General features: G+C 43.4%; 3 protein-coding genes and 1 pseudogene across 3 annotated transcripts in view; 1 reads left to right on the top strand and 3 right to left on the bottom strand.

Annotated features, from left to right (window-relative positions):
- LOC135697482 (N-acylneuraminate-9-phosphatase) overlaps nt 1–15,945 on the top strand; it is a 50,456-nt gene extending 34,511 nt beyond the window's left edge. Inside the window, exons 2-3 of the mRNA XM_065217231.1 lie at nt 13,640–14,122; nt 14,640–15,945. Coding sequence (XP_065073303.1) covers nt 13,640–14,122; nt 14,640–14,978 — 822 coding nt within the window. The 3' untranslated portion in view covers nt 14,979–15,945. The remainder of the gene's footprint in view (nt 1–13,639; nt 14,123–14,639) is intronic.
- LOC135697316 (uncharacterized) lies at nt 1,207–2,830 on the bottom strand. Its single transcript, XM_065216938.1, has 6 exons — nt 2,425–2,830; nt 2,158–2,362; nt 1,823–2,089; nt 1,662–1,761; nt 1,338–1,592; nt 1,207–1,279 (listed from the first exon to the last, which is right to left on the bottom strand). The coding sequence occupies exons 1-6, from the start codon at nt 2,762–2,764 to the stop codon at nt 1,220–1,222; spliced, it is 1,227 nt and encodes a 408-aa protein (XP_065073010.1). The 5' UTR covers nt 2,765–2,830; the 3' UTR covers nt 1,207–1,219.
- LOC135697315 (PAS domain-containing serine/threonine-protein kinase-like) lies at nt 3,847–12,702 on the bottom strand (annotated as a pseudogene).
- Nucleotides 15,946–18,225: 2,280 nt separating the features above from the next.
- LOC135697332 (uncharacterized) lies at nt 18,226–19,434 on the bottom strand. Its single transcript, XM_065216949.1, has 2 exons — nt 19,279–19,434; nt 18,226–18,759 (listed from the first exon to the last, which is right to left on the bottom strand). The coding sequence occupies exons 1-2, from the start codon at nt 19,432–19,434 to the stop codon at nt 18,226–18,228; spliced, it is 690 nt and encodes a 229-aa protein (XP_065073021.1).
- Between the last annotated feature and the right edge of the window lie 4,790 nt (nt 19,435–24,224).

The raw sequence follows: 24,224 nt of genomic DNA, 5'->3' as shown, positions 1-24,224 counted from the left end.
TCACCAGTTGCTTTTTACTTCTTTCGTCAACTTGATGGATGGTCATGGAGAGAGCTTCGACGAGCACATTGATAGGAATGTACAAAGCGTTACTACCATCAGCTGTTTGGCGATCGTGATTGTGATAGGTCGCAACTCTGCCGATAACCCTATGTTCCTATCAGAGGTGTGTTGGCAATATATAGAGTCGATTTATGAGTTTCTGCAAGTGTCTAGTATAAGAATTGAATTCCTTTGTCGATTGTTGAAATTTTCCTCAAAATTTTGTTGGAACTATCCTCGGAATTCAGAATTCAATCCCCTTGGAGTTTTCATTGGAATTACCTTAAAATATTCAAAAGATTTTTTTTTAATACTCCTCAGAATCCTTCTTTTACCATCTTCTTTCTAAGTATTCTCCGGAAATTTCCAAAGATTTATGGTCAAGATTGTTTTTTCCCAGAAACTTCTTTAAATAATCCTCAGTATTCCAAAGCATTTCTTCTTTTAATTGCCTTTAAGTGCTCATCGAAATTATCGTGAATTAATCCTCAAAATTCTTTTCTAAATTTTCTCCAAATTCCTCGGTGAATTCTCGTTAAAGCTTCCTTTGAAGCCTATTCATAATTTCGATGGAATTCTTCTCAGAACAACCTTGGTATTCTCCTTAGGTTTCACATGTAATCTGGAGTTCCTCAGAACTGCATTGGAAGCAGATTTCACTTGATGTTTTCCTCACGTTCTTCCCCAAACTCCATTGGAATGAGTTTCTTAGAAATTCTAATCAAATTCCCGTTGGCTGAAAATCTCCTTAATCAAGACAAACCAGAATTTAAAAAAAAAATCAATGGAAATATCAATCTGAGTTTTGAAATTTATTTGGGACTGAAGTTAAATCTGCCAACGATAATATTTCGGTTAATTGCATAAGTTTCTTACCTGGTGGTGTATAGATTTAAGGACTAACGGCTCCGTAAAGTTTTTTCAACTGTGATGTCTTACCAAATAAACAAATTAAAAAACAAACTTGAAAAGTTCAGAAACTTTTTTGAGGGTTCAGTTTTTTTCCAGTTTTTTGAGAGCATGTTGCCAGTTATTTTTCAAAAACCATTGGCAATCCTGCCTGTATTAGCGAAACTGGAAAAAACGGAAATCAAAACTCAATCGATTAGTCGAGCAGTACTCGAACGCTCCTAGTAACAGTGTAACAGTATATAATATGATGCAGTTGTTATCCAATTTACAGCGTATTGAAAACATCCTTCAGAACTAAATAGTATGAGTACGACATTTGAAGCAGCTGTAAAATGTAAACCAAAAATCAGCATTCACCTTTTGCCAAAAACCGCTTAACTTACCCCTCCAAACTTGTCGATTCCGACGAGGAAAAACTTGACAGCCGTCGTGCCCGTCGCCCGCTGCGAACGCTGTATGATCAAGCAATAGTATCGCTGTAGTTCTGCGGAATCTTCGTACCACGGTAGCTCGTAGATGGCTTGGCCGACTTCCTCCGCTTCTGCAGTCAGCTCCGAACCCAGATACGAATAAGCGTAGGTTTCGATCAAAGACAGACAGAACGGAATCGTCACATTGACCAGATTGAAGTTGACGTGCTGAAACGCAGCCTACTGTTAGGAATCAACGCTCGAAACTCCACGCCACGAAGTGACCTTCCAACTTACCATTGAAACGTAGAACATGACCAAGCACCAGAACAACAGACAAGAGAGAAACTGCATCGCCAGTTGAATGCTGAGCATATTCTCCAGGAGGTCTGTGATCCTAAACAATCATCACTTACTTTACGAACGATTTCAAAATCAAAAACAACCATCGAACTTACTCGAATGCTGTGCAGTGTAGATCAATGATTTCCTCGATGTCGGCGGTTGTGATCTTCCGTTTCTTCTGCTGCACACCTCTGGAATCGTTCAACTTTCGCACCTGCATCGCTACCAATCGATAGGCCAGTGAGCTGCATCTCATCGCACTGACGACCGCAGTTACCTTAATCGTCGACATATACCCACCGACGAAGTAGGCCAACAGCGAGCACGCCATAAAAATGTTGTAATGTGTGAAATCGGTACGAATTTGCAAGCCATAGAATCTATTTCGAACAAGAAGAAGAGAGCGATCAACGTTAACCAAATCGTTCTGTGACTTGGAGCTGCTTACTCTTGTTCCATGGATAGTTCAAACTGGACCGGTTCTGATTCGCTGCCATCATCGGTGATATTGTTTCTGGAGCCGAAGTAACGCAGATAGCTAGTCGCCATTGCCGGAACGCAATAAAGTAACGACCCGCAGAAGCAGTAGATCAAATAGAACTTGGCAAATTTGTTGAGTTTGGAATTTTGAACACAAACCAGATCGTAGCATGCTTTGGATTGATCGTCGCGGGTGACTACGATGGGTATTGAAAATAATTTCACTAAAATTTACTGGACGTATTTGGTCGTTTACCTTTCTTAATGATTTCACTCGTGAGGTTAATCATTCGATTGAAGGACGACAAGTGTAACACGAGCAATGCTGCTGCAATGTAGACATTACCCTGATACAGTAGTTCGGATAATCCTTTCACGATGACGTCGAACTGGCTGCTTCCCATTCCGAGGACGATTTTTGGAACTAGTTTGACGAACGATCCCCATCCGAAGGCAAGGGCGAATCGATAGAAGTGCCCCTGTGGACCGACGAGTCCTGTCCATTGCATAACCCAGAGTTGAAAGGTCATGATCCGTAGTTCCGGGGATAAGCTTTGGTGGACTGATAGTTCCATGCTGCTGAGGCTCTACGGGTGGACTTGTGCCGGTTTAATCAGTGCTGATGAGTTTTATCAGGACGAAGTGAGGATATGCATTATGAATGATTATTAATGGCTGTTAACATTTCTGGCACAGATGCATGAAATACATTAATTATTTAGACTAGTCGGTCGATTCTATGTCATTTCCAACGTTTCTTAAGATCAATCATTGTTTTCGTTTTAGAAGAATGTTGTAAGTAAAAAATAAGTAAAAAATAAGCCTGAAAAAAAATCCATGTTTTAATAACAAATGATTATGGTATAAACTATACCGTTTAATATTTATTATTTGATCAATCAGAAGCCAAGAATTGAAAAACTTTGATTCGCATCCAAAAAAAGAACAATTTATTTAGCTTTTTCAGAAAACAAAATCCCGATTTTGTTTCGTTCGAGTGTCTTTATTAAAAAAACTTTTTTTTTTGTTAATTACAAAATATCAAGTGGTTGGTCACTCAGCACAGTGTGCCAAAAAACAGTAGGGCACACCATGGCATGCTCATTGGCACTGTTTTCCATGGTACATAATGTTTATGATCTCTAAAGTAACTTGTATCACTGCACTATTTCTGCCTCTGTGCAGTGTGGATGTGTCAAAATTTGGTTGTTGACACAAACAATTTTTAGTGGCTGATAATTTCGCCGGAGCCTCCAACTCACCTTTTAAGGGCCACCCACATTAGATACGGATCTGACGCGTTGCAGCAAACTGATTGCTAAATCTATTGTCTAACTCAAGAACAACATGTGAAAAGGTCATACAAGCTTTCTGTAAACAAACCTTCTTATGCCCTTTTCTCGTCACCAATATGACACCAACGCAAACCATCAACATCACCGGGTAGAGGAAACTTTCCCCTTCTCGATGATGTTTTTGGTTTGCGTGGGTGACCCTCGGTTCGCGAGAAAAGGGCCTACAAAGGTTTGTTTACAAAAAATATTGTACGTCCTTTTCACATGTGGCTCTTGAACTGTCAAATTCACGTCAAACGGATATAATGTGGGTGGCCCTTTACAGCCATGGTCTGCAACCGGAGCAACGGAAGATCCCGACATCACGACGATGACGACCGGGTGGTTCGTTGCAGCTGCCGCCTATGACGGTTACTTTTGCTCGGCGAATTGTATGGACTGGCGGCGCCACCAATGCAACTGCTGCTTCTGGGCGGATCGTGCTGAAGTATCTCTTCCGGTCGTTCCATCCCCCGGTCGTCAGCAGTAGCACGATCAGCATCCATGTGGGCATGCTCATCGTCATCTTCACCATCGACATTATCCACCATCGAAAGGCTGTGCGGCGACGTGGACAGTCCCGTCTGACTGGAGCAGATATTCGCATCTACGTAGTACTTCTAATGATTGGTTTCGTACGGTTCGCAGGGGACGATTTTGGCAATGTTGAACTGTGACGAATTGATTTCCTGCGTCTTCCGTCTCCAGTTTTTGAATTCATGTCCAACATCGAAAGCAACACGTACTTCAATTCTTCGCTGATTTCGTGCCTTATTATCAGTTCGGAATGGGTTCTAGAAGAACATCAACACTACAGTGTCACACCGAGAGCCCACATTTCCAGTTCCGGCCAGAGTACTCGGTCGTGCCGTAGACGGTAGAAACAAGTTGCCTTTCCTATACGAACGTCTCCGATCCGAAGTCGATCAGCTTGATATGGAAGTTGTGATCGATGATAACGTTCTCGTCTTTGGAATCTCGGTGCAGAATGTTCAACGAGTGCAGGAAAGTAACCGCATTAGCTATCTATCGAAAGATCCAACAACCCAGCTTCTCCGTCATCACGGGTCTTCGATCGATAAACTCGAACAGATCCATCCCGGAGTCGTGGTTTTCCATCACACCCTGGAAGAACTTGTCGTTCTCGAACCAATCGAACATGTTGACAATGTTCGGATGCTCCACGTGCGTCAACAAGTACACTTTCGTCGGAATTTCCCGCTTCTCCTTGGTCTTCAACATAAACTGCGGCACTAGTATGAACTTCGATACCACCAGCAACCTATGGGCCCTTCCTGATGTGCCTCATCAGCGTGGAATTTTTGCTGTTTTCGCCGCGGATCAAATCTTCATCGTACTGCGACATACGGGAGTCGGAACTGGGCCGATCTGAGTGCTGCACCAGCAACAGTATTCTTGATGACCTGCCCAAGCGAATTGTTCACCGACACCGTACTAGCAATTGTAATTTATTTAGTCTACGATACTCTGCTGGTAGAACCTTTTATCAGGTCAAGGAAAAATACATATACCTTTGGAAACTAGATAGTGCTTTTACACCTAATTATCATTCAGTTAATTTGAAAACTATATCGTCGCACTCAATTGCTTCTACAATTGATGTTGTTGCAGGTATTCAGGTAGGAAACCCAGGTACCCTTGTCGTCGCAAGAAACAGCTGATGCGGTTTCGGTAGTTACCGCTGTTGAACGTCAACGTCAGATTCTGATACTTATCCTCATCCTCCAGGTTGTTGTACGATGCATCCGGATCCCGGCTTACCCAGATGCCGCATGGAAGCGTCCGATTCGAAATGGTGTTCTGTATGTCGATCACGTTACCATCGTAGTGAATCGCTTCCCCGCGGTACTTCCCATCCGAATAGATCGACCTGCGTGGTCCACACGGAATCGGAAGCGTTCCGTCGGCCAAATGTCGTTTCTTCTGGCGTTTGATCAGAGCACTCAGCTGAGTCGAATTGTCTTCACTGGATGGAGGAGTTCTTCATCAAGGCTGAATTGATGTGAATTGTTTTTCCGTCGTAGGACTTTCAGTCAGGGTTACTTCCACTCACTTGCTATAAAAAATGTTTTTCGAAATTTTGAAATCATGATATAGTATAATGCTAATTAGTACTTGTAAGTTACAAGAAGAGGTCATCTAATAATATCATAAAATCTGTCAATATTGCTTTCAGTGCGTCACAATCTGCGATTTTACGACTCGTGAGCGCTCACTCTGAGTGAACGCTCACGAATCATAAGATCGCTGATTGTGACGCTCTCAAAGCGAAATGACCAGGTTTTATGAGTCAAACACATACTACACCCTCTTCTTGCTACTTACAAGTACAACATAGCATTATTGCATAATCCAGAAATATATTTTTTTATAGCAAGTGAGTGGAAGCAACCCTGCTTTCAGTTATATTCAGGGTTATTCTGCGTGGCGAATGAAGTGAGGTGACTCGAGTCGCTCGTGTCACCCGATTCCAGCTGGCGAGTGAGGTGAGAAAAGTCACTTGGGATGAACCCGATGAACTCTCACCTTATTGACCAATACACGGAATGAACTGCATGAACAAATTTGACATTTGAGCGGTGCCGTGTTTACTAAAAATGAACACATGAATAATACTCGCGCGTGGTTTGGTTTGCGTGGGTGTACTTCGGCTCGTGAGAAAAGGGCCTTACAAGTTGTTTATAAAAGTTGAAAGGACCTTTTCTAAAGTTTCGCGAGCATTATATCATGTGTTCATTTTTAGTAAACACGGCACCGCTCAAAAGTCAAATTTTTTCTTGAGTTCATTCCGTGCATTGGTCAATTCTCACAGTCGTATTTCGGTGACAAAAGTCGTACTGGAGTAACGATTTTAAGTGACAAGAGTCGTAACCTCCGCTGCAGTCGACTGGATGGAAAACATTGAAGTTATATAAGCGATGGTGGCGGTTTTCGGTAATTTATTACTTCTAAATTTGTTTCAATCAACTTTTTTATTGTTTCCAGCCAATAATTTTTTCGGCTTCCTCAATATGGGTATTTTTGGAATTGGGGTGACGTGTAAGGTCCGGAAATAGATGTCTGACGCCATTTTGAATTCAATATGGCGGCTTGCGGTGCGAGAAAAACTGGGAATTACTGCCAAATTACCCAAAGTATAAGTATTTTTGTAATCTTGGTGACGTGTAGGGTCCAAAAATAGATGTCTGAGGCCATTTTGAAATTCAAGATGGCGGCTTCCGGTTAGAGAAAAAACTGGGAAATTCTGTCCAATACCCCTCAATATGGGTAATTTTAGAATTGGGGTGACGTGTAGGGATCGGAAATCGATGTTTGAGGCCATTTTGAATTCAATATGGTGGCTTCCGATAGACGAAAAACTTTGAAACACTGTCAAATACACCACAATATGAATATTTTTGGAATCGAGCGACATGTAGGGTCCAGAAATCCATGTCTGATGCTATTTTGAAATTCAATATGGTGGCTTCCAGTTACAGAAAAACAGAAAAATACAGGCGGGTTTTCTGTCCATACACGTAACTCCAATTCCAAAAATACCCATATTGGACAGAATTTCCAAGTTTTTTGCTAACGGAAAGCCACCATATTGAATTCAAAATGTCGTCAGCCATGCATTTCCGGTCTCTACACATCACCACGATTGCAAAAATACCCATATTGAGGGGTATTTCATAGTATTTTTCAGTTTTTCTGTAACTGGAAGCCACCATCTTGAATTAAAAAAAAAGGCATTAGTTTCCGGTCCCTGCACGTCACCAAGATTCCTAAAATACTCATAAGGTGGTGTATTTGACAATATCCCAGTTTTATTTAAACGGAAGCCGTTATTTTGGATATCAAAATAGCGCCAGGCATGGATTTCTGGTCGTCACCCCGATTCCAAAAATACCCTTAGGTAAGGGGTATTTGACAGAATTTACATTTTTCTCTAACTGGAAGCCGCCATCTTGAATTTTAAAATGGCCGCAGACATCGATTTTCGGTCCTTACACGTCACTCCGACTCTAAAACTACAAATATTGTGAGGTATTTGAGAGAATTTACAAGTTTTTCTCTTGCCGTAAGCAGCCATCTTGAATTTCAAAACGGACTCAGACATCGAAGTCCGATCCCTACATGTCATCAAGACTCCAAAAATATCCATAATGTGGATAATTTGCCAGTAGTTCCCAGCTTTTCTCTAACCGGAAGCTGGCATATGGAATTCAAAATGGTATCAGACATGGGTTTCCAGTCCTTACACTTCACCAAGATTCCAAAAATACCCACATTGAGAGGAATTTGACTTAATTTTCAAGTTTTTCTCCAACCAGAAGCCGCCATGTTTAATTTCACAATGGCCGCATACATCGATTTCCGGCCCTTACACGTAACCTCGACTCCAAAAATACCCATATTGTGCGATATTTGATAAAATTTTAAGTATTTCTCTAACCAGAAGCCACCATATTGAATTCAAAATGGTTTCAGACATCGATTTCCGGTCCCTTCACGTCATCAAGACTCCAAAAATACTCATATTTTGAGAGGTATTTTACAGAATTTCCAAGTTTTTGCTCGCACCGGAAGCCGCCATATTGAATTTCAAAATGGCCTCAGACCTCGATTTATACCCCGTTTACATTACAGCGTATATCACGTGATATACGCTGTCTTGCAATGAGCACTCATACATCTAGTTTTCACTGGAAATCCTATGTATGAGTGCTCATTGCAAGACAGCCTATATTACGTGATATAGGCTATAATGTGAACGGGGTATTAGCATAGAGGTAACTCTAAGACCACTGGGTCCCGAAGAAAATCATTATTATTTTTGGCTCACTCAGTACCAGAACAACGGTCCCAAGCAGTCCCAAGCTATTTCACTCACCCCTGCATGTTCTGCATGAATCCACACACCCCTGATGTTATCTGTCAAACTTTCATAGCGAATCAAAACAAACATAGTGTAGTAATAGAATTTCAACTAGAATAGGGTACGTTAATCGTTTGCTTGGGACCAATAGGCTACTAAAGTGGTGAGCCAATTTAAAATCGTTAGTTTCGTATTGATTGTTGGTATTAGAGTCTGTACACAGCACCCCGTCTCCAAAAATATCAATATGGTGAGGTATTTGGCAGTATTTCCAAGTTTTTCTCTAACCGGAAGCCACCATCTTAAATTTTAAAACGGCCTCGTACATCGATGTCCGGTCCCTCCAAAAATACCAATATTGTGGGGTGTTTGACAGAATTTCCAAGTTTTTTTTTCCAACCATAAGCCGCCATCTTGAATGTCAAAATGCCATCAGACATCGATATCCGGTACAACATTTCACCAAGATTCAAAAAATAACAAAATTGTGGGTAATTCGGCAGTATTTCCCAGTTTTTCACTAACCGGGCCTAGCACAGGCCGGACATTTTCAATCAATTTAAATGATGTTCTTATGCATGATTTCGAACATGTGAACGCGGATTATGTTTAAGAAAATAATAAAATATTTTAATCTACCTTGTTTGACATGAAATACGACTCGAAACGCATGTTCATAGTAAAAAATAAAAACCTGCGATTAAACTGATAAATGAACCTACAAAAACTGCGTAGGCCTTTTTCGAAAAACAAAGCAAACTGACATTTCGGCGAATGAACACCGAGTCACTTTGCAACTCACCTAAGAATGAACATCTCACGTCACCCGAGTCGACTGTCGGAATAGAGTAGAAGAGTCATGTGACTGCGAGGTGACAATTGTCGTCTTACCTCATTCGCCACGCAGAATAACCCTGATTGTTTTTGCCTCTGAGCAGATTTAAGCATTCGTTAACGGGTGTTAAAAGGTTGGTGTTCAACGCATTACAACTGGTCGAATTGGAAAGTTTGGCGTAATTTCGGTTGTTCTTGCTGTTGCTTTCCAGGTAGGTAGATCAGATTTTTCGACACGGAACTGACGATGATCGCTCGCTTTCGGTTTGCAACATTGCAGCAAGCAAGGCAAAACATTTGAACTGTCAAATTAACCGGGTTGCCAAACATACCATCAAACAAAGTCAGTCCGATAGCTGGCACTCTCGGCAAAGCGCGGCACACTTGAGGCACACTGAAAAAATGTTGGCGCAAAATAAGTGTGCAGAGTGTGTAAATGTGAACTTTTACTTTTATGCAAATCGCTTGCATATCGTGAGTTTTACGCTGGAAACAATATGTCACTCGATGACACAGTTTTGTTTAATCAGTATCCTTTTCATCAAAACTATTATTAGGTGATTGGTAGTAGGCTGGCCTGATGATTTGGATTGGAGGCGGATTGTGCAAGAGTTTTTTTTTTCAATGATCCGATGAAATGTTGTGAAATGTTGAACTAGAAATAGGAGATGTGATTAGTCTTTCAAGTGTGTCGGTACTTTTATCAGCTTTCTGATGTAATTAGTTGAGCTGTTTCGAGCGCGCTATTTTCAAAAGTTTGGAACAAGTGGGAATGGCCCAGTTCCATCACAGATTCATTCGGCAAGCGAGTCGTCCTAGTTCATTTATTTCTGGTTTTAGACGTTTGATGTTCCCTTTTTTGTGATCATGATGCGTCTGATTAGTTTATGAACTAGGTCTAGGAATAGTCTTTGGTTCAACAGTAGTACATCAGGGCAGTAGGAGTATACAATCACAGACAAACAGACGTAACACTTCATTGTGTATCTTCGTTCACGCATTTAACGGTTGATTTGAATATTATCAGTTCCGCGAACTACTCGCCGCAGCGCTGGCATCGGATCACTTTGACGTTTCTATACATTCTATAGAACTTTTATGCAATATTGTTTGCGAATTAGCGAGCAATCTTGTTTTCCGCGAGAAGCCAGAGAGATGTCGTTACTGAGCTCCTATGTTTTGAGATACTATGTTTTCAAGAAAAACTTTTTCAAAGTGTTACGTCTGTTTGTCTGTGATACAATTATGAAATTGGATGAGATCTTTCCTGTATTTAAAATGTATTCTCGTTCTATTTATCTGGTTAGCATCCATGCTTCTAACGCTGAAAGACTTGAGCTCAAATCTCACCCCGGGCATGTCACGAATGACCTAAAATGTGTTAACCAAAACAAATAAACAATAATCGTTAGTTCAACGACATATGAACTTCAATTTTATTTTATACAAGACGTTAACAGCATAGCTTCAAGTTAAGTTGCTTTCATTTAAAAAGTGTTGACTCAAGAGGTGAGACAGGTTTACTCTGAGTTGCTTTTTTTGCAGCGAGTAACTCAATGTACCTCGATTAATCGACGTTCATCGATTTCTTTTCTCTGCTTACTCCGTTTACTCCCTTGAAGAATATGTTTCTCATATTAGACGTCAGTTTTGCCATGTTTGTAGACAAAGTAAGCCCAAGTGTATCCTGAGGCTTTCAAATGGCTTGAATATTATGGTAGAACCTGTGCCGGTGCGTGCTTACTACCAGGAAGAACTTGCAGTTTCAGCCAGCTTTCAGCATTTGTTCTTCCTCCTCAGCAGCCAGTCCAAGTGGTCACTTCAAAAGGATCGTCGCTGATCAAACAAGCTCTCCAAACAGCTATTGTGCTAAACATCTGGAATTTCACCTGTAATGCAACGATCCGTCGATCCCATCAGCATCGATTGATCCAGTAGTCGTAACAGCAGTCCCATTGAAAATGGTAATAACTAACTCCGATCCCCTTTTCGTTAGCACCATGCAAGTTAGATACAGCGTGAAGATTCCATCACAGCGCATAAAACATAGCGTGGTGAGCAATATTCCAACCGTGGCCCCTCCAATAAAATTCCGCCGCTAAAGTTTCCGATAAAGAAAAAATCTCCCGGTGGGGGCAACAATCGATTAACACCCAATTCCATCACTCCGATGGCAACGCTACCAACCATTACCCCGCGGAATGTTCAGCCAGAACAGCCGCCGTCATTTCCGAAGCCGAAGAGGAGGAGGGCGTTGAAGTAACCCCTACCAATGTTTCCGGTGAGTGCGATCCTCGTCCAGACTTCAAACCCATCAACGATCAACCGGACGAAATCGAAGTGAAACCCGGTCAGGAAGATGAAGAACAAATCAAGCTGACAGATGATCTTCGCCGACTTTCTCTTTGCATTCCCACGGTCATGTTAAGACCAAGTCTAGATAGAGCTGGAATTAGGGCGTAACAGCTTTTGTAAACAATGCCTTCTTTCGATGATTTCTAGAAAGTTAAGGCTTGTCAACGCAAATCAACAACACCATCGCGTTGAGGAAGACTTCCCCTACCCGACGGTTATGTTGGTTTGCGTGGGCGTGCCTTGAGCTCCTAGAAATCGTCGATAGAAGTCAATGTTTACAAAAACTGCTACGCCCTAATTCCAGCTCTATCTAGAAGTGATCAATTTCAAAAGATCGCTACCAATCACTTGATATCGTCAGCGCTGTTCATAAAACAGATGGAGACGAACAACAAATTCTACACCTGGGCCGTTATGAAATTAGCCAACGAAAGACAAACGAAGAACACACGTATGTAGCGATGTTCTACTTTAAAGGAGACTGCCGTCGACGGCCGCAGCAAAATCACGGTGGTGTATCGCAGAGACGGGACCGTATCACGATCATCCAGAAGGCACAGCAGAAGCACCAAAAGAGGATGGATGGATGTCCACCGTCAGTATAACGGCACAGTGGTAATTCAGAGCTCGATTCGTAGTTTCATCCAGCGGTAGTTTGAAAAGCCATGAAAACGGGATTGCTTCGACGAGTATTGTAGTACGTGTGGGGTACATAATTTGCCGGATTTTGAGTATTTGGCCAGACAGAGTTTTTCCACCATATCCAGCCGGACAAGCATTCGCCTTTGGTAAGCGTAAGGCAGCTGGGCAGCAATAGGTTCCGTTCACGTCCACAGTTGGTAAGGGTTGAACGAATGATATTAAGCAGAGATGATTCAGGAATATTGCAGTGATGCGAAAAGTGAAAAAGCAAATAACAGTGATCTTTCTCACTGAGCAATGTGAGTTATAGTACGTTCAGACTACAGAGTTATAACATGTTATAGCGCTATCTTGATGGTGGTTTCTGTGTTGCTATTATTTGACAACCGTTATAACATGTTATAACTCTCCAGTCTGGACAGCGTTTTACTCGAGGTGCATCAAAAGCAACTCACAAATTGCTCATGATTAGGAGCTGTCTTGCCCCTAGTCTTGACTGCATAATGAAAGCACAATATGATATCAGACTTCTGTCGCGACAATTGAAATCAAAATGAGTTTTCATTATGATAGGAACTGTAAACTTTAATATCGATTTACTTTTATTTTGTTAACCGGCTTTGCTCGGGAAGGGTTCCTTCCTCCTTTTCCCTTCTGAACGTACGGTACGAGATGTCCACGTTTCATCCATTTATTGGATTCTGAAGCATCGTGTTTAAATTTTTAATTTACATAGGCCCGATGTTCCTGAATCATCTAGCCCCTTAAATGCTGCACAGTAGGCCGGATTGATATATTTTGCACATCTCTGATGTGCAACATATTCCAATGATATATCTATCGTTTTCCAGGAGGTTTACATGAACTGGCTATGGTGGTGTTGGATTAGATTAGATTAGATTTTCTGCACTCATTAATTTTGCAGCAACAACCTGACAACGCTGAGTTAATTATAAGGTAAACAAATTCAAACAGCATTGCGAAACCATATAATTGAGAATTTAAAATAATGGTTGACGCTTTGCATATTTCATTAACTAATGCGATCAAAGCGTATCCACCACGGAACGTACGTATAATTTTCCGAATGAGTTCAAGGCTTGTACCGCTCGATACTCATAGTTTTTTAAACGCTTTCCAATGCAATGAGCAATAGATGTATACTTTCTTCATCATTTTCTTGGCTTTTAAGTCCTTATTGGCTTCAAATAATTAGTGGTCAAAGAGCCCAGTCAAGCCGAGAAAATGTCCAACCCAAGAAATATCGAACCAGACGGTGAATCAAATGATCATATGATTTGGCTATTGCCCTATTAAGCCACTCCTTGCGACTAAGATAGATAATTGATTTTCGGAAATAGACGCGGACTAATATTTATTTATTTTTTTCCTTCGCCTTCCAGATCGCAGACATTCTTCAAAACGAATACGGCTTACAGCGTGAGCTCGCCTCCGAAATCAGCACCACTTTCCTGACGTCCTACCGTCGTTGTCCGGATAATCCGGACATTCTGCTTGCCCAGTGGCGCACCCAGCTGTGGGAGGATGCCCTCCCAAGTGGACGCAAACATCTGGCCGCCCAGTTGTACCCCCGATGGGTGGAGTACCGGACGCGTTATCTCGCCCCCAGTGCGGAAATCGTCTCGATGCTGCAAACCCTCCGGCTCCAGTACCTGCTGGGCGTCGTCACCAATGGACCGTCGGCATCGCAGTGGGAAAAGATTGACAGGTTGGCTTTGGGTCGTTATTTCGATTGTATTCTAGTTTCCTCAGATCTTCCGTGGGCCAAGCCGGATCGGAACATTTTCTACGCCGCCTGTCACTATCTGGGGGTGCAGCCGGAAGAATGTGCCATGATCGGTGATAAACTGGAGACCGACATACAGGTGAGTGCGGGTGAATAGAGTGAACTCCTCAAGTAGAAAGAGTGTACACGTGGCATGATGTGATGTGATGTGATGTGAGTGTTTCGTCGAGAATTTGATGAAATTTAGCAGCAAAGGTTAGATACACAAGTAGATAATTTGAAACAAGAGAAACGGATCCTGCGACCTGCGGAAATCGCATCCCGATCGCACAAAACACACGAAGGGTCCCTGCCGGCGGTGGTAAGTGCGTGCAGAAATTACTCTTGTTAACACAGCCCTATAGCATAAAAAAAACTGTTTCCCTAAATTTAGTTTCCTACACAGAAAACAGAAGAGCGTTTACCAAAAGTAAACATCTTTTGCTAATTTCCGGAAAAAACACAGAAGAAAACACATAAAAACAAATGTTCATGTTCGAATGTTTGAAATTTCGGCCGTAATGCTAAAACGGTTTCATTTTTCTACCGGGTCGATATCGTCGGCCATTTTATTTTTCTTCCGTTTAAACAAACATAAAAAAACATCAACCCATCAGGGTGGCCTTGAGTCGAAGCTTGCTGCCACCATTTGGCTTCCACTGCCAAAAGATCTCCGCTTGATGCATGACAAGAGCCTAGCCGACCTGGACCATCAGATCCAGCCGGACTATATCGTGGAGAATGTACTGGATCTGCCTGCGGTACTGCCACTGACGACGTCGTTCTGTCAGCAACGCTGCCGCCCGGTTGTGGAGAGGAGGGGTTCAAACTCGTATATTCCAAAGACGACCCGTAACCGTGAGGCTAGCTACAACCGATTTCTACCGGACGTTCCGGATCTATACAGCTCGAGTAGCAACTCGTGTGACAGCAGTGGCACCCTGGAAAGTCACTAGATTTGATTGGGAAACCTTATTAAAGTAGGTTATTGGAGAAATATTGCAACTATGCGTGCAGTAACTTAACACTAAAGATCAAACACTAATGCAGCGCATGCTTTTCATTAGAAAAGCCTAAATTATAATTATATTTATCGCGTTTTTTTTCAAGATTTTTTATTTTACAACAAAATTAATACTCAGTTTTGGCGAATTGAACAAAAAAAAATTAAACTTATGATTGGATTTCGCGAATAAAAAAACACACACATAGGGGGAGGAGGGGCATAGTGAACAGGTGGGGCATAGTGAGCATCCCGCAGCTTGGCTCTGGATCTCCAGCTGCATGAAACAAATCAACTGGTAGTAGCTTCAATATCATTACGATATTGATCCTACCACGAACCAATTTGTTCCGAACGGCCGGAAGTCCAAGCTGATGTACGGGATGCTCACTATGCCCCACCTGTTCACTATGCCCCCTCTTTCCCCTACACCAAAACAGGGCACGACTTCCTCCATATTCTCGAATTGGATAATCAACGTACCTGAGAAGCATAAGGAGACGATAAAAGAAGCATAAAACATCAATCTCATATATATATTTTTCTGTATACGTTCACCCACACAAAACACGCCATTTTGATAAAGGAAAAAGATGCCATTATCTTACGAGACCACCTCAACACGAAACACAAACACGATCTGGCTGGGCCAGAAATGCCATTTTACTACACTATTATAAATCACGCTGAAGCATCCTTGGGCGAATAATGAAAGGAGAAAAAAAAAACAGTTAGCTTTTGACTGTCAACAATTAAAAATGATCAATTCGAGCTGACACGTAACGCTATATTAGTGGATAGTAGATCTATTCTCGGGTTTGTAATGTAGACTGGCCAAGGGCTGTTGCTGGCTGTAACAGAGACGCATAGGTACAATAGAAGATGACTGTAGCGATAGAGGCTTCCAGAAAGTTTAACAATTTTGCGGTTTTCATTTATCCGAAATTCCTTTCCTTTCGTATTAGGTAGTAGGCCATGCTTGCCGACCATCAGTTGCGGTGTGATCGCAGTTGGTTGGTTTTCTGTTGTTAAGAGACTTTCGGCCGTAGGCTGGTTCATCTCTGGCCATCGCAGCAATCGTAAATCAAAATGTTGTGAACCTTCAAAAATAAGCTTGAAAACCATTTGTGGAATAGTTCAATCATTTGGGTTATCGGGGGGGATCCACTTTGTAAGGCGTAATGATGGAGTAATGAACAACGACTGAAGATAATTATTTTGCTGATTATAATGCTTGCTATGATTGAATGAATACTTATTCTATGTTGCTTCGTTGTATGCAGTTTGAATCTGCACTCAATACTCCTCCTCAACGAAGTCAACGATTGCCTTCCAGATTTCCTTGGACGCCAATCGCATTTCGGTGTCTTTCCAGCTTCACCCGGGCCAATGGCTTAGTCATCAGATCGACTTCCATCTGAGCGGTTGGTAGATACCGCAAATCGATCATCCCTTGTAGACGTAGACCTCCTTTCCATGCTATCGGTCTCGACCATCTTGATGCAGGATTGGTTGTCCTACCACACGACAATTGGATATGCTGGTTCCTCGTTGATATCTTTCATCAGATTCCGCATCCATAACAGCTCCTGGCATCCCTGAGCCAAGGCCACAAACTCGGCTTCTGTTGAAGAAAGTGCAACGCAAGACTGCTTGTGGGTGCCCCAACTTACCAGCCCTCCACCGAATTTGATCAGGAAATCAGAGTTGGATTTTCGGTCTCCTTCATCTCCAGCCCAGTCTGCGTCGACAAAACATTCCAAGCCTTAATTTCCGGATCCAAGATGTAGGGAAAAGTCCTTGGTTGTCTTAAGATATCTCAGCACCCGTATCGCCTCCGTCCAGTCGCGGTTTGAAGTTGCAAGGCAGATGTCTGGCCGCGTGTTGACGCCGACGTACAGCAAACTACCTACGGTACGATTTATTGGTAGGCAGTTCTTCCTCCTCCTTTTGCTTTACGTAAGCTGGATCGAGTGGAATCTTGGACGGCTTGGCGTGTTCGTGCCCACACCGCTCCACAATCCATTCGATGTAACCGGCCTGGTTCAACACGTAGGAACAGTCGTAGCTCTCCCAGACTTGAGAATTTGAACTGCTTCGCCTGCGCTTTTGTGATTGTCTCGAATTCTTCTTTTGAGTGGCAGCACACAACCATGTCATCAACGTAGATCAAGATGTAACTGCGCTTACCATGTTGCTCCTTCACGTACAGGCAAGGATCCGATTCGGTAGGATTGAACCCCATCTTTTTGAACGTGCTGTCGATTTTTCGGTTCCAGACCCGTGCCGATTGCTTCAGTCCGTAGATGCTGCGTTTCAACCGACAAACCTTGTCGCCGTCTGTTTTGAGTCCATGGGGCTCGGCATACAAATAAGCAGTCTTGATATTCTTGTGCTGCACCAGCATGTCATCCCGACTGGCAATGGTCAAGATGGTTTGAAGAGTAGTTTTCCGAGCAACGGGAGCGAATACCTCGTCGTTATCCGTCCCATATTATGTGTGAATCCTTGTGCGACCAACCTGGCCTTGTATCAACAATCAATACGAAACTAACAATTTTAAATTGGCTCACTACTTGACTAGCCTATTGGTCCCAAGCAAATCGATTAACGTACCCCATTCTAGTATACATTCCAGTACTACACTATGTTTGTTTTGATTCGCTATGAAAGTTTGACAGATAAAATTAGGGGTTCGTTGATTTTCCTATGTTTCGAGGGGTGCAACGATTAGCTTGGGACCGAAGAGAGTACCAGAGCTGAGCCAAAAAGTTGAGCACGTTTCTTCGGGACCTGCTGGTCTTAGAGCTACCTCTATGCTTGTATCGCACTGTGTTGCCATTTTCATCGCGCTTTTTCTTGAAGGTCCACTTACACCCAACGGTCTTCCTTCCAGGGAGCAGTGGTACCAACAATCAATACGAAACTAACGATTTTAAATTGGCTCACCACTTTAGTAGCCTATTGGTCCCAAGCAAACGATTAACGTACCCTATTCTAGTTGAAATTCTATTACTACACTATGTTTGTTTTGATTCACTTTGAAAGTTTGACAGATAACATCAGGGGTGTGTGGATTCATGCAGAACATGCAGGGGTGAGTGAAATAGCTTGGGACTGCTTGGGACCGTTGTTCTGGTACTGAGTGAGCCAAAAATAATAATGATTTTCTTCGGGACCCAGTGGTCTTAGAGTTACCTCTATGGTGGTACTAGCTCCCATGTTTGGCTGTCCAGTAACGACTGTAGCTCCTCCTTCATTACAAAATGCCACGCTTCTGCATCTGGACATTGGATTGCATCGGTATAGCTCCTGGGTTCATTGGCGGTAGTACTGGTGACGCTGGTGACCTCTGAGTAACATTTCGGCAGGATTCCCATGGTGACTCTCGTGGATCGTCTCAGTTCAGTTGGTGGTTCGATGTTCATATTGATATCGCCGTCGCTTTCTATGAATTGACTCGATTGATCAGCGTCATTGTCGTCGTCTGGCTCGCTCTCAACAGCAGTATCGTAGCCATCACCACCACCATCGTCTTCTTCTTCTTCTCCACCGTCGTCCTCATAGTCGGGCATATCTGCTACGGTGGGCTTCAGTGTCGAATGATATTCGACCGTGCTCTCCTCCTGAAGATTTTCGATCGACTTTTCTAGTCCGACCTCGACAAACGTTGCGTCCCGGCTGATGTAGATTTTCCAGGTTGCTTTATCCAGGAACCGATACGCCTTGTGGTCCTGGGAATATACGACGAAGAACAGCTTCTGAGCTTCGAGATGTGTACCCAGGCACTGGTAAAAACTTGCAGATGACCAACGTCTGATTTTCGGTTGTTCCGGTACAGCGATCTTGATGGCGATATGTTTTGGAAATACACCGCTGTATTCAATGCCTTCGCCCAATAACACTGATGCAATCCAGAATCGAACAGCAGGCATCTACCCATTTCGATGAGATAACGGTTTCGTCGCTCCGCCACTCCGTTTTGCTGCGGACTGTACGCCACCGTGTATTGTGCCTTGATGCCTTCTTGATGGTAGAACGAACGCAGTTTCTCGCTGCTATATTCTCCCCCTTGATCGGACCGCAAGACTTGGGGTTTGTGGCCAAACTGGGTCTTGACCGCTTCGACTTATTCGATGATTTTATCTGCTCCCTCCGATTTCTCTTTCAGCAAATACAGCGTACAGTACCACGAATAGTCGTCGATAATGGTCATGAAGTATCAAGAACCGCTTATCCACTGGACCACACACATCCGTGTGCACTATGTCCAACGACGCCTTCGAGCTCGATTTCGATTCCTTGGGAAAGGGGGTACGGGAGCTTTTACGCTTGCAGCAACACTCGCAAGTCTCGTTAACCCCACATTCGTTGGTCTTCAATCCGCTTACCAAGTCGTCCTTCTCCATTCGGGTTATCGCATTGAGATTTCTGTGACCGAATTTCCTTTGCCACTCATATTTGCAGCCTTTCTTGTGGTTCATACCTGCCAGCAAGATTACGGCGTTCGGCTGCTTCAAGTAGGGGAAACAGCCCTATTGTTGCGGTACGTTAGCAGCGTTAGAAGCCTATTGTTGTGTATGGAGACCTCCATACACAACAATAGGCTTCTAACGCTGCTAACGTACCGCATCAATAGGGCTATTTCCCCTAGTACAAACCTTGTTGGAGCGTTGCCATGGCGACTGTTTGCTGACCCCGCATCACCCGGCAACCGTTGATGTAGAAAATAACAGTTGCGTGTTTTTGCGCTAGCGACGGAACAAGATTCATCGCCAGCCTGGGTGTATACAGCGCCTTGCTCAGCTTCATCTCGGTTTGCTTACCCTTGTCATCGTAGCACAGGATCACTCGGGGACCTTCTCCTTTGACGATTGCTCGCTTCCCGTCAGCAAGTGTAACGTGTTTCACGTCGCTTTCGTGCAGCTCCGAGAAAAAAAAATTACGGCTCGCGACGGTATGACTGCTCGCACCCGAGTCCACAATCCAAGGCTTGTCTTCATCTCCATTTTCATCCTCGCGTCTTCCGGCCAGAAGCGCGAACGATACGAAATTTCCATTGTTTTTCGGTGAATGCTTTCCCTGCTCACCTGGCTTCGTTTCTTTCTCGTTGTCCCGGATGAATTGTCGACACTCCCTCTGCATGTGGCCTGCCTTTTGGCAATAGTGGTAGACCAGCGTTTTCTTCTTCCTGTAGCCTTGTCGTTTCGCGGCTTCATCCAGGACTTTCCGCTTGACAAGCTCCAGGGTCAGGTCCTCGTCCCACAGGCTCTCCAAAGCGGTAGTCAGGGTGTCGAACGTGCTTGGCAGGCTTCTCAGGATCATGGCGACCATGAGATTTTCCTCCAATTGCTGTTGAGCATTCGCAAGGCTACTGAACTGTTCCTCCATAGCGAAAACGTGTTCGACCATGTCCTCTCCTTCCCTATAACGCTTGTCGCAGATTCGCTTCAGCAACGAGACTTTTGACGTGAGGCTCACTTTCTGATGATGGTTCTGGAGTGACATCCATGCTTCCTTCGCTGTCATCGACAAACGGATCAACGCGTGCTGGTTGTTCTCGACGAGCATTCCGATGGTCGCCCTGACTTTGGCATCTCCAGTGCTCCAGACGGCAACTGCTTCCGCCTCCGGGTTTTCACCGGGTACCACGTAACGCCACAGGTCTTCCCAAACCAAGAGAGGTTCCAACTTGAAGCGATTGGATCGAGGGGGGCGACACATCTAAATCTCAATTATAGATGCTCAACAAATCTCACACTAGCGAATCAAACTTCGAAAAATATTCTTTCATTTCTCTCATCTACTTGCATCGCGCATCATCTTTTTGCAGGAAATCTTCATAATCGACATCAATCTTCTTTCTATCTACTCACCGTGCGCGCAGCTAGCCACAGCAAAACACAATTTTTCCTGCATCGTAGATAGAGTCGCCTTCCTAGGATTGGATCGGCTTCCATCCATGCCTTAAGAAGTTTCGGCTTGTGCAAAATTATTCAATACGGACGTAGCTGTTGAAGGTCGGAGCGAGGGTTTAATTAGCTTTTCGGTAGCTGAGCAGGTTAGCTCAAGGCCGTAGAGCAAACGACTGTCAATAATTGCCCGCGCCACCTTAAACCGGATGTCACGGTTGTTGGATTGGTGCTGTCTGGTGCGCCTGGTCCGCGCCAGGTTTAGCGTGCTACGACAGCTGGATTTAACGGCTAGCAAATGGGGCTCAAAGCAAAGCTTCCGGTCGATTAGAACACCCAGGATTTTTGCGGGTCGGCGTTCGGCCGACGGAGACTACGAGGACGTCATCGGCGTAAACAAAGATGAAGATGTTGCGAGGAAGCCGACTGAAGACACCGTTCATTGCTATAAGGCACAGCGTGACTGCAATTTCTGATCCCTGGGAGACCCCGTTTCCTCACGGAAAGGCTGGAACCTCGTGTCGCCAATTGTGACTCTGAAAGAACGATCGGTGATTAAGTGGATTATCGACTCTGTTTGGTTGAGCACGAGGGGCGTCCACGTCCTGTTTAAAGCCTTCGATATGTAGAGGGATACCCGCTCAATGTGGTTGATGTTGTTCTTGGCTTCCTGGAGAACGTCTCCGAGAGTCGCAAAGTACGTAGAGGTGCCGTAGCCCTGTCGAAAAGCAGTACGGAACCGTTCTCGAGGAACTGTTTAAGCCTACGGTTTACCATTTTTGGTCATGCAGCAAGGTGAGAGCGATCGGACGGTATTTGGATGCTTCATGAGATGATTCGTTTTTTTTTCGAGATGGGCACGACGAGGCTCTCCTTCTACTTGTCAGGGTACACCCCATTCAGCCATAGTTTGTTGAATAGTTCCAACAATGCCTGGAACGGGTAAGTGGGTCAGAAGCTAGGGGGGGCGACTCTACCTGCGATGTAGGAAAGATTTTGTTTTGCTGTGGTTAGCTGCCCGCACGCTTAGTAGATAGAAAGCAGATTGATGACAATTCTGAAGATTTTCTGCAAAAAGATGATGCGCGATGCAAGTAGATGCGAAAAATGATAGAGGATTTTTCGAAGGCTCAATCGCTAGTGCGAGATTTTTCGAGCATCTTGAAGTAAGATTTAGATGTGTCGCCCCCCTCGGTCAGAAGGGGGTAACCAACCTCGTCCGGTCCGGCGGATTTGCCAGTGCTTCGGCTTAAAGCAAAGCGGGGTTCCTCCCAGGGAAATATGTCTGGTTGATGTCCGTGTTGCTAGGATCCGGTGGTACCATAAGTTTGAGATGGAGGTAGAGCGGTCGGATACCGTGGAGCCATACGCCGTTTGTCACTGAGGGCGTTGACTCGATTCCAAATGTCCACCGAGGATTGTGATTCGTTGATACTACACTTAAAAAAAATCACACGTTACCTTTATGTGTTCTACACTTCAATTTGCGCAAATTGCGAAACACATCCAATTCATGTGTGAATCTTATAATAGAAATTATACCCGAACACTATAAGTTCAATTGTGATACACTTGGATTTCATATGTTTCACATTTTGTTATTGACAGTCTGACACCTAATCATCAAATTTCCTTCTTTAAAAAGTATATTCTTGAACATATCTGGTTTGTGTAACTTACCTTTGATAATGGATTAAAACTTATCCCAGCAATATTGCATTTCATTTAATGATTTTTTTTGCATTAATAATTCATGAAAGATAAGAAAAAAATACACTACAGCTCTCTCCAATCGCTTCACTACACCAGGAGCTAGGAGCCCCAGGATACTGTAAAAGACTGTAATAGAGATATAAAGTTTTCCAGCTTTTGTCAATAAATAGGATTTACTTACTATTCCTGATCAGTTTTCTGTTTTAAAAATGATCCAGCCAAGGCCTGAAAATCTCTCTAATGAAGCCAAAAATAAAGTTTTCTGTGAGATAGAACTGACCAAGTACTTCACACCAGCTGACAAATTAATCGCTACTGGGAAAAGTAATTATTGACAGTAGATTAAAGCGTAAATTAATATTGTGTTGTACCTGGAAACTCTCGTACGGGTCATAACTGTAGCAGCAACATACATTAGCATTGATTGTTACTTTGTTTAATACTTCTTTTGACACTCGTCGTGCTACTGATTAGATCCATGTACCATACACGTTAAATGCAATAGTAGAAAACAGTAGCGCAGATCCTATACTGAGATCCCATGAATTTCAATAAGTAAACACACGAAATTATGGTGTGGTTTGTTTTGATTTCACCGACAGCTGGGACATGTGATTTTTGAACATTGATCCCATGAAATGCGAATGAAATTCACATGATATCATGGTGACTGGCAATTGGCAAAATTCATATTTGAAAACACATGAATGGAACGTGTGGATTTTTTTGAGTGTATCAAGGCAGTTCATCCAGCTGGATTGCTTAGCAGTTTTCATTTCTTGACGGCACTGGGTGTGTGGCTAGTGGTAGTTGTCAAGGGCAGCATTGTGATCGTTTGGAGGCGTTTGAGTTTTCGAAGTGGCTTAACAGCTTTTTTGGTGTCGTCGTTCTACCAGCGGAGGGCTTTTCATCCTGGTTTGCTGCCCGTCGTCGGAACGGCGGAAGCGGCAGCGTCTAGGATAGCTTCCATAAGGCCTAGAATACTATCCGGGATGCGTTCATGGAGGAAAGTTTGATCCAAATATAGCAGTTCCAGAAGAACTGATTGACATAACCTTGAAAGGAGATTGATAAAGTTTGTTTTATTTAACTGTTTATTTGTAAAAGTTGTTCTGCTTGTTTAGCAGAAGAAGAAAACGATGAAATAAATGGCCGAATATAAATTGGTTAAACATGATCAACATCGTCAGCGTCGGTGATTTCTATGCTCAATGTCCGGCCCTGCTGAGACTCCATAGCACTGATGAGGGTTTCGCTCAGCTTGTCTCTTATCTCCAAAGCCTCCAGACGGTGTTTCACAATCTTCATCGTTTCGGCAACATTTTCAAAACTCGATTCCAGAACATCAAAAGCCTGACGAAGTGATGTGATCTCCTCATCAAAAACTATCGTTAACACTGTGGGCTACGTTCAATTCTCTTCTTATTGCATTGATACGAGGTCCTTCTTTTGCCCGGAACAAATGAGATAAATGCTGGGGAGGATGGTCCATCATTGCTGGCCTTAGGTGAGCGGGAGCGTTCAAAATACTGTTGGCCCAGAACGACCAAGCCATTCCATGTCCGTCCAAATGT

The sequence above is a fragment of the Ochlerotatus camptorhynchus genome, unplaced genomic scaffold, assembly GCF_037179485.1.
Source record: "Ochlerotatus camptorhynchus isolate MF236.1 unplaced genomic scaffold, CSIRO-AGI_Acam_v1.1 ptg000070l, whole genome shotgun sequence".
Lineage (NCBI taxonomy): Eukaryota > Metazoa > Arthropoda > Insecta > Diptera > Culicidae > Ochlerotatus > Ochlerotatus camptorhynchus.
This window is presented reverse-complemented; position numbering and strand designations above follow the sequence as displayed.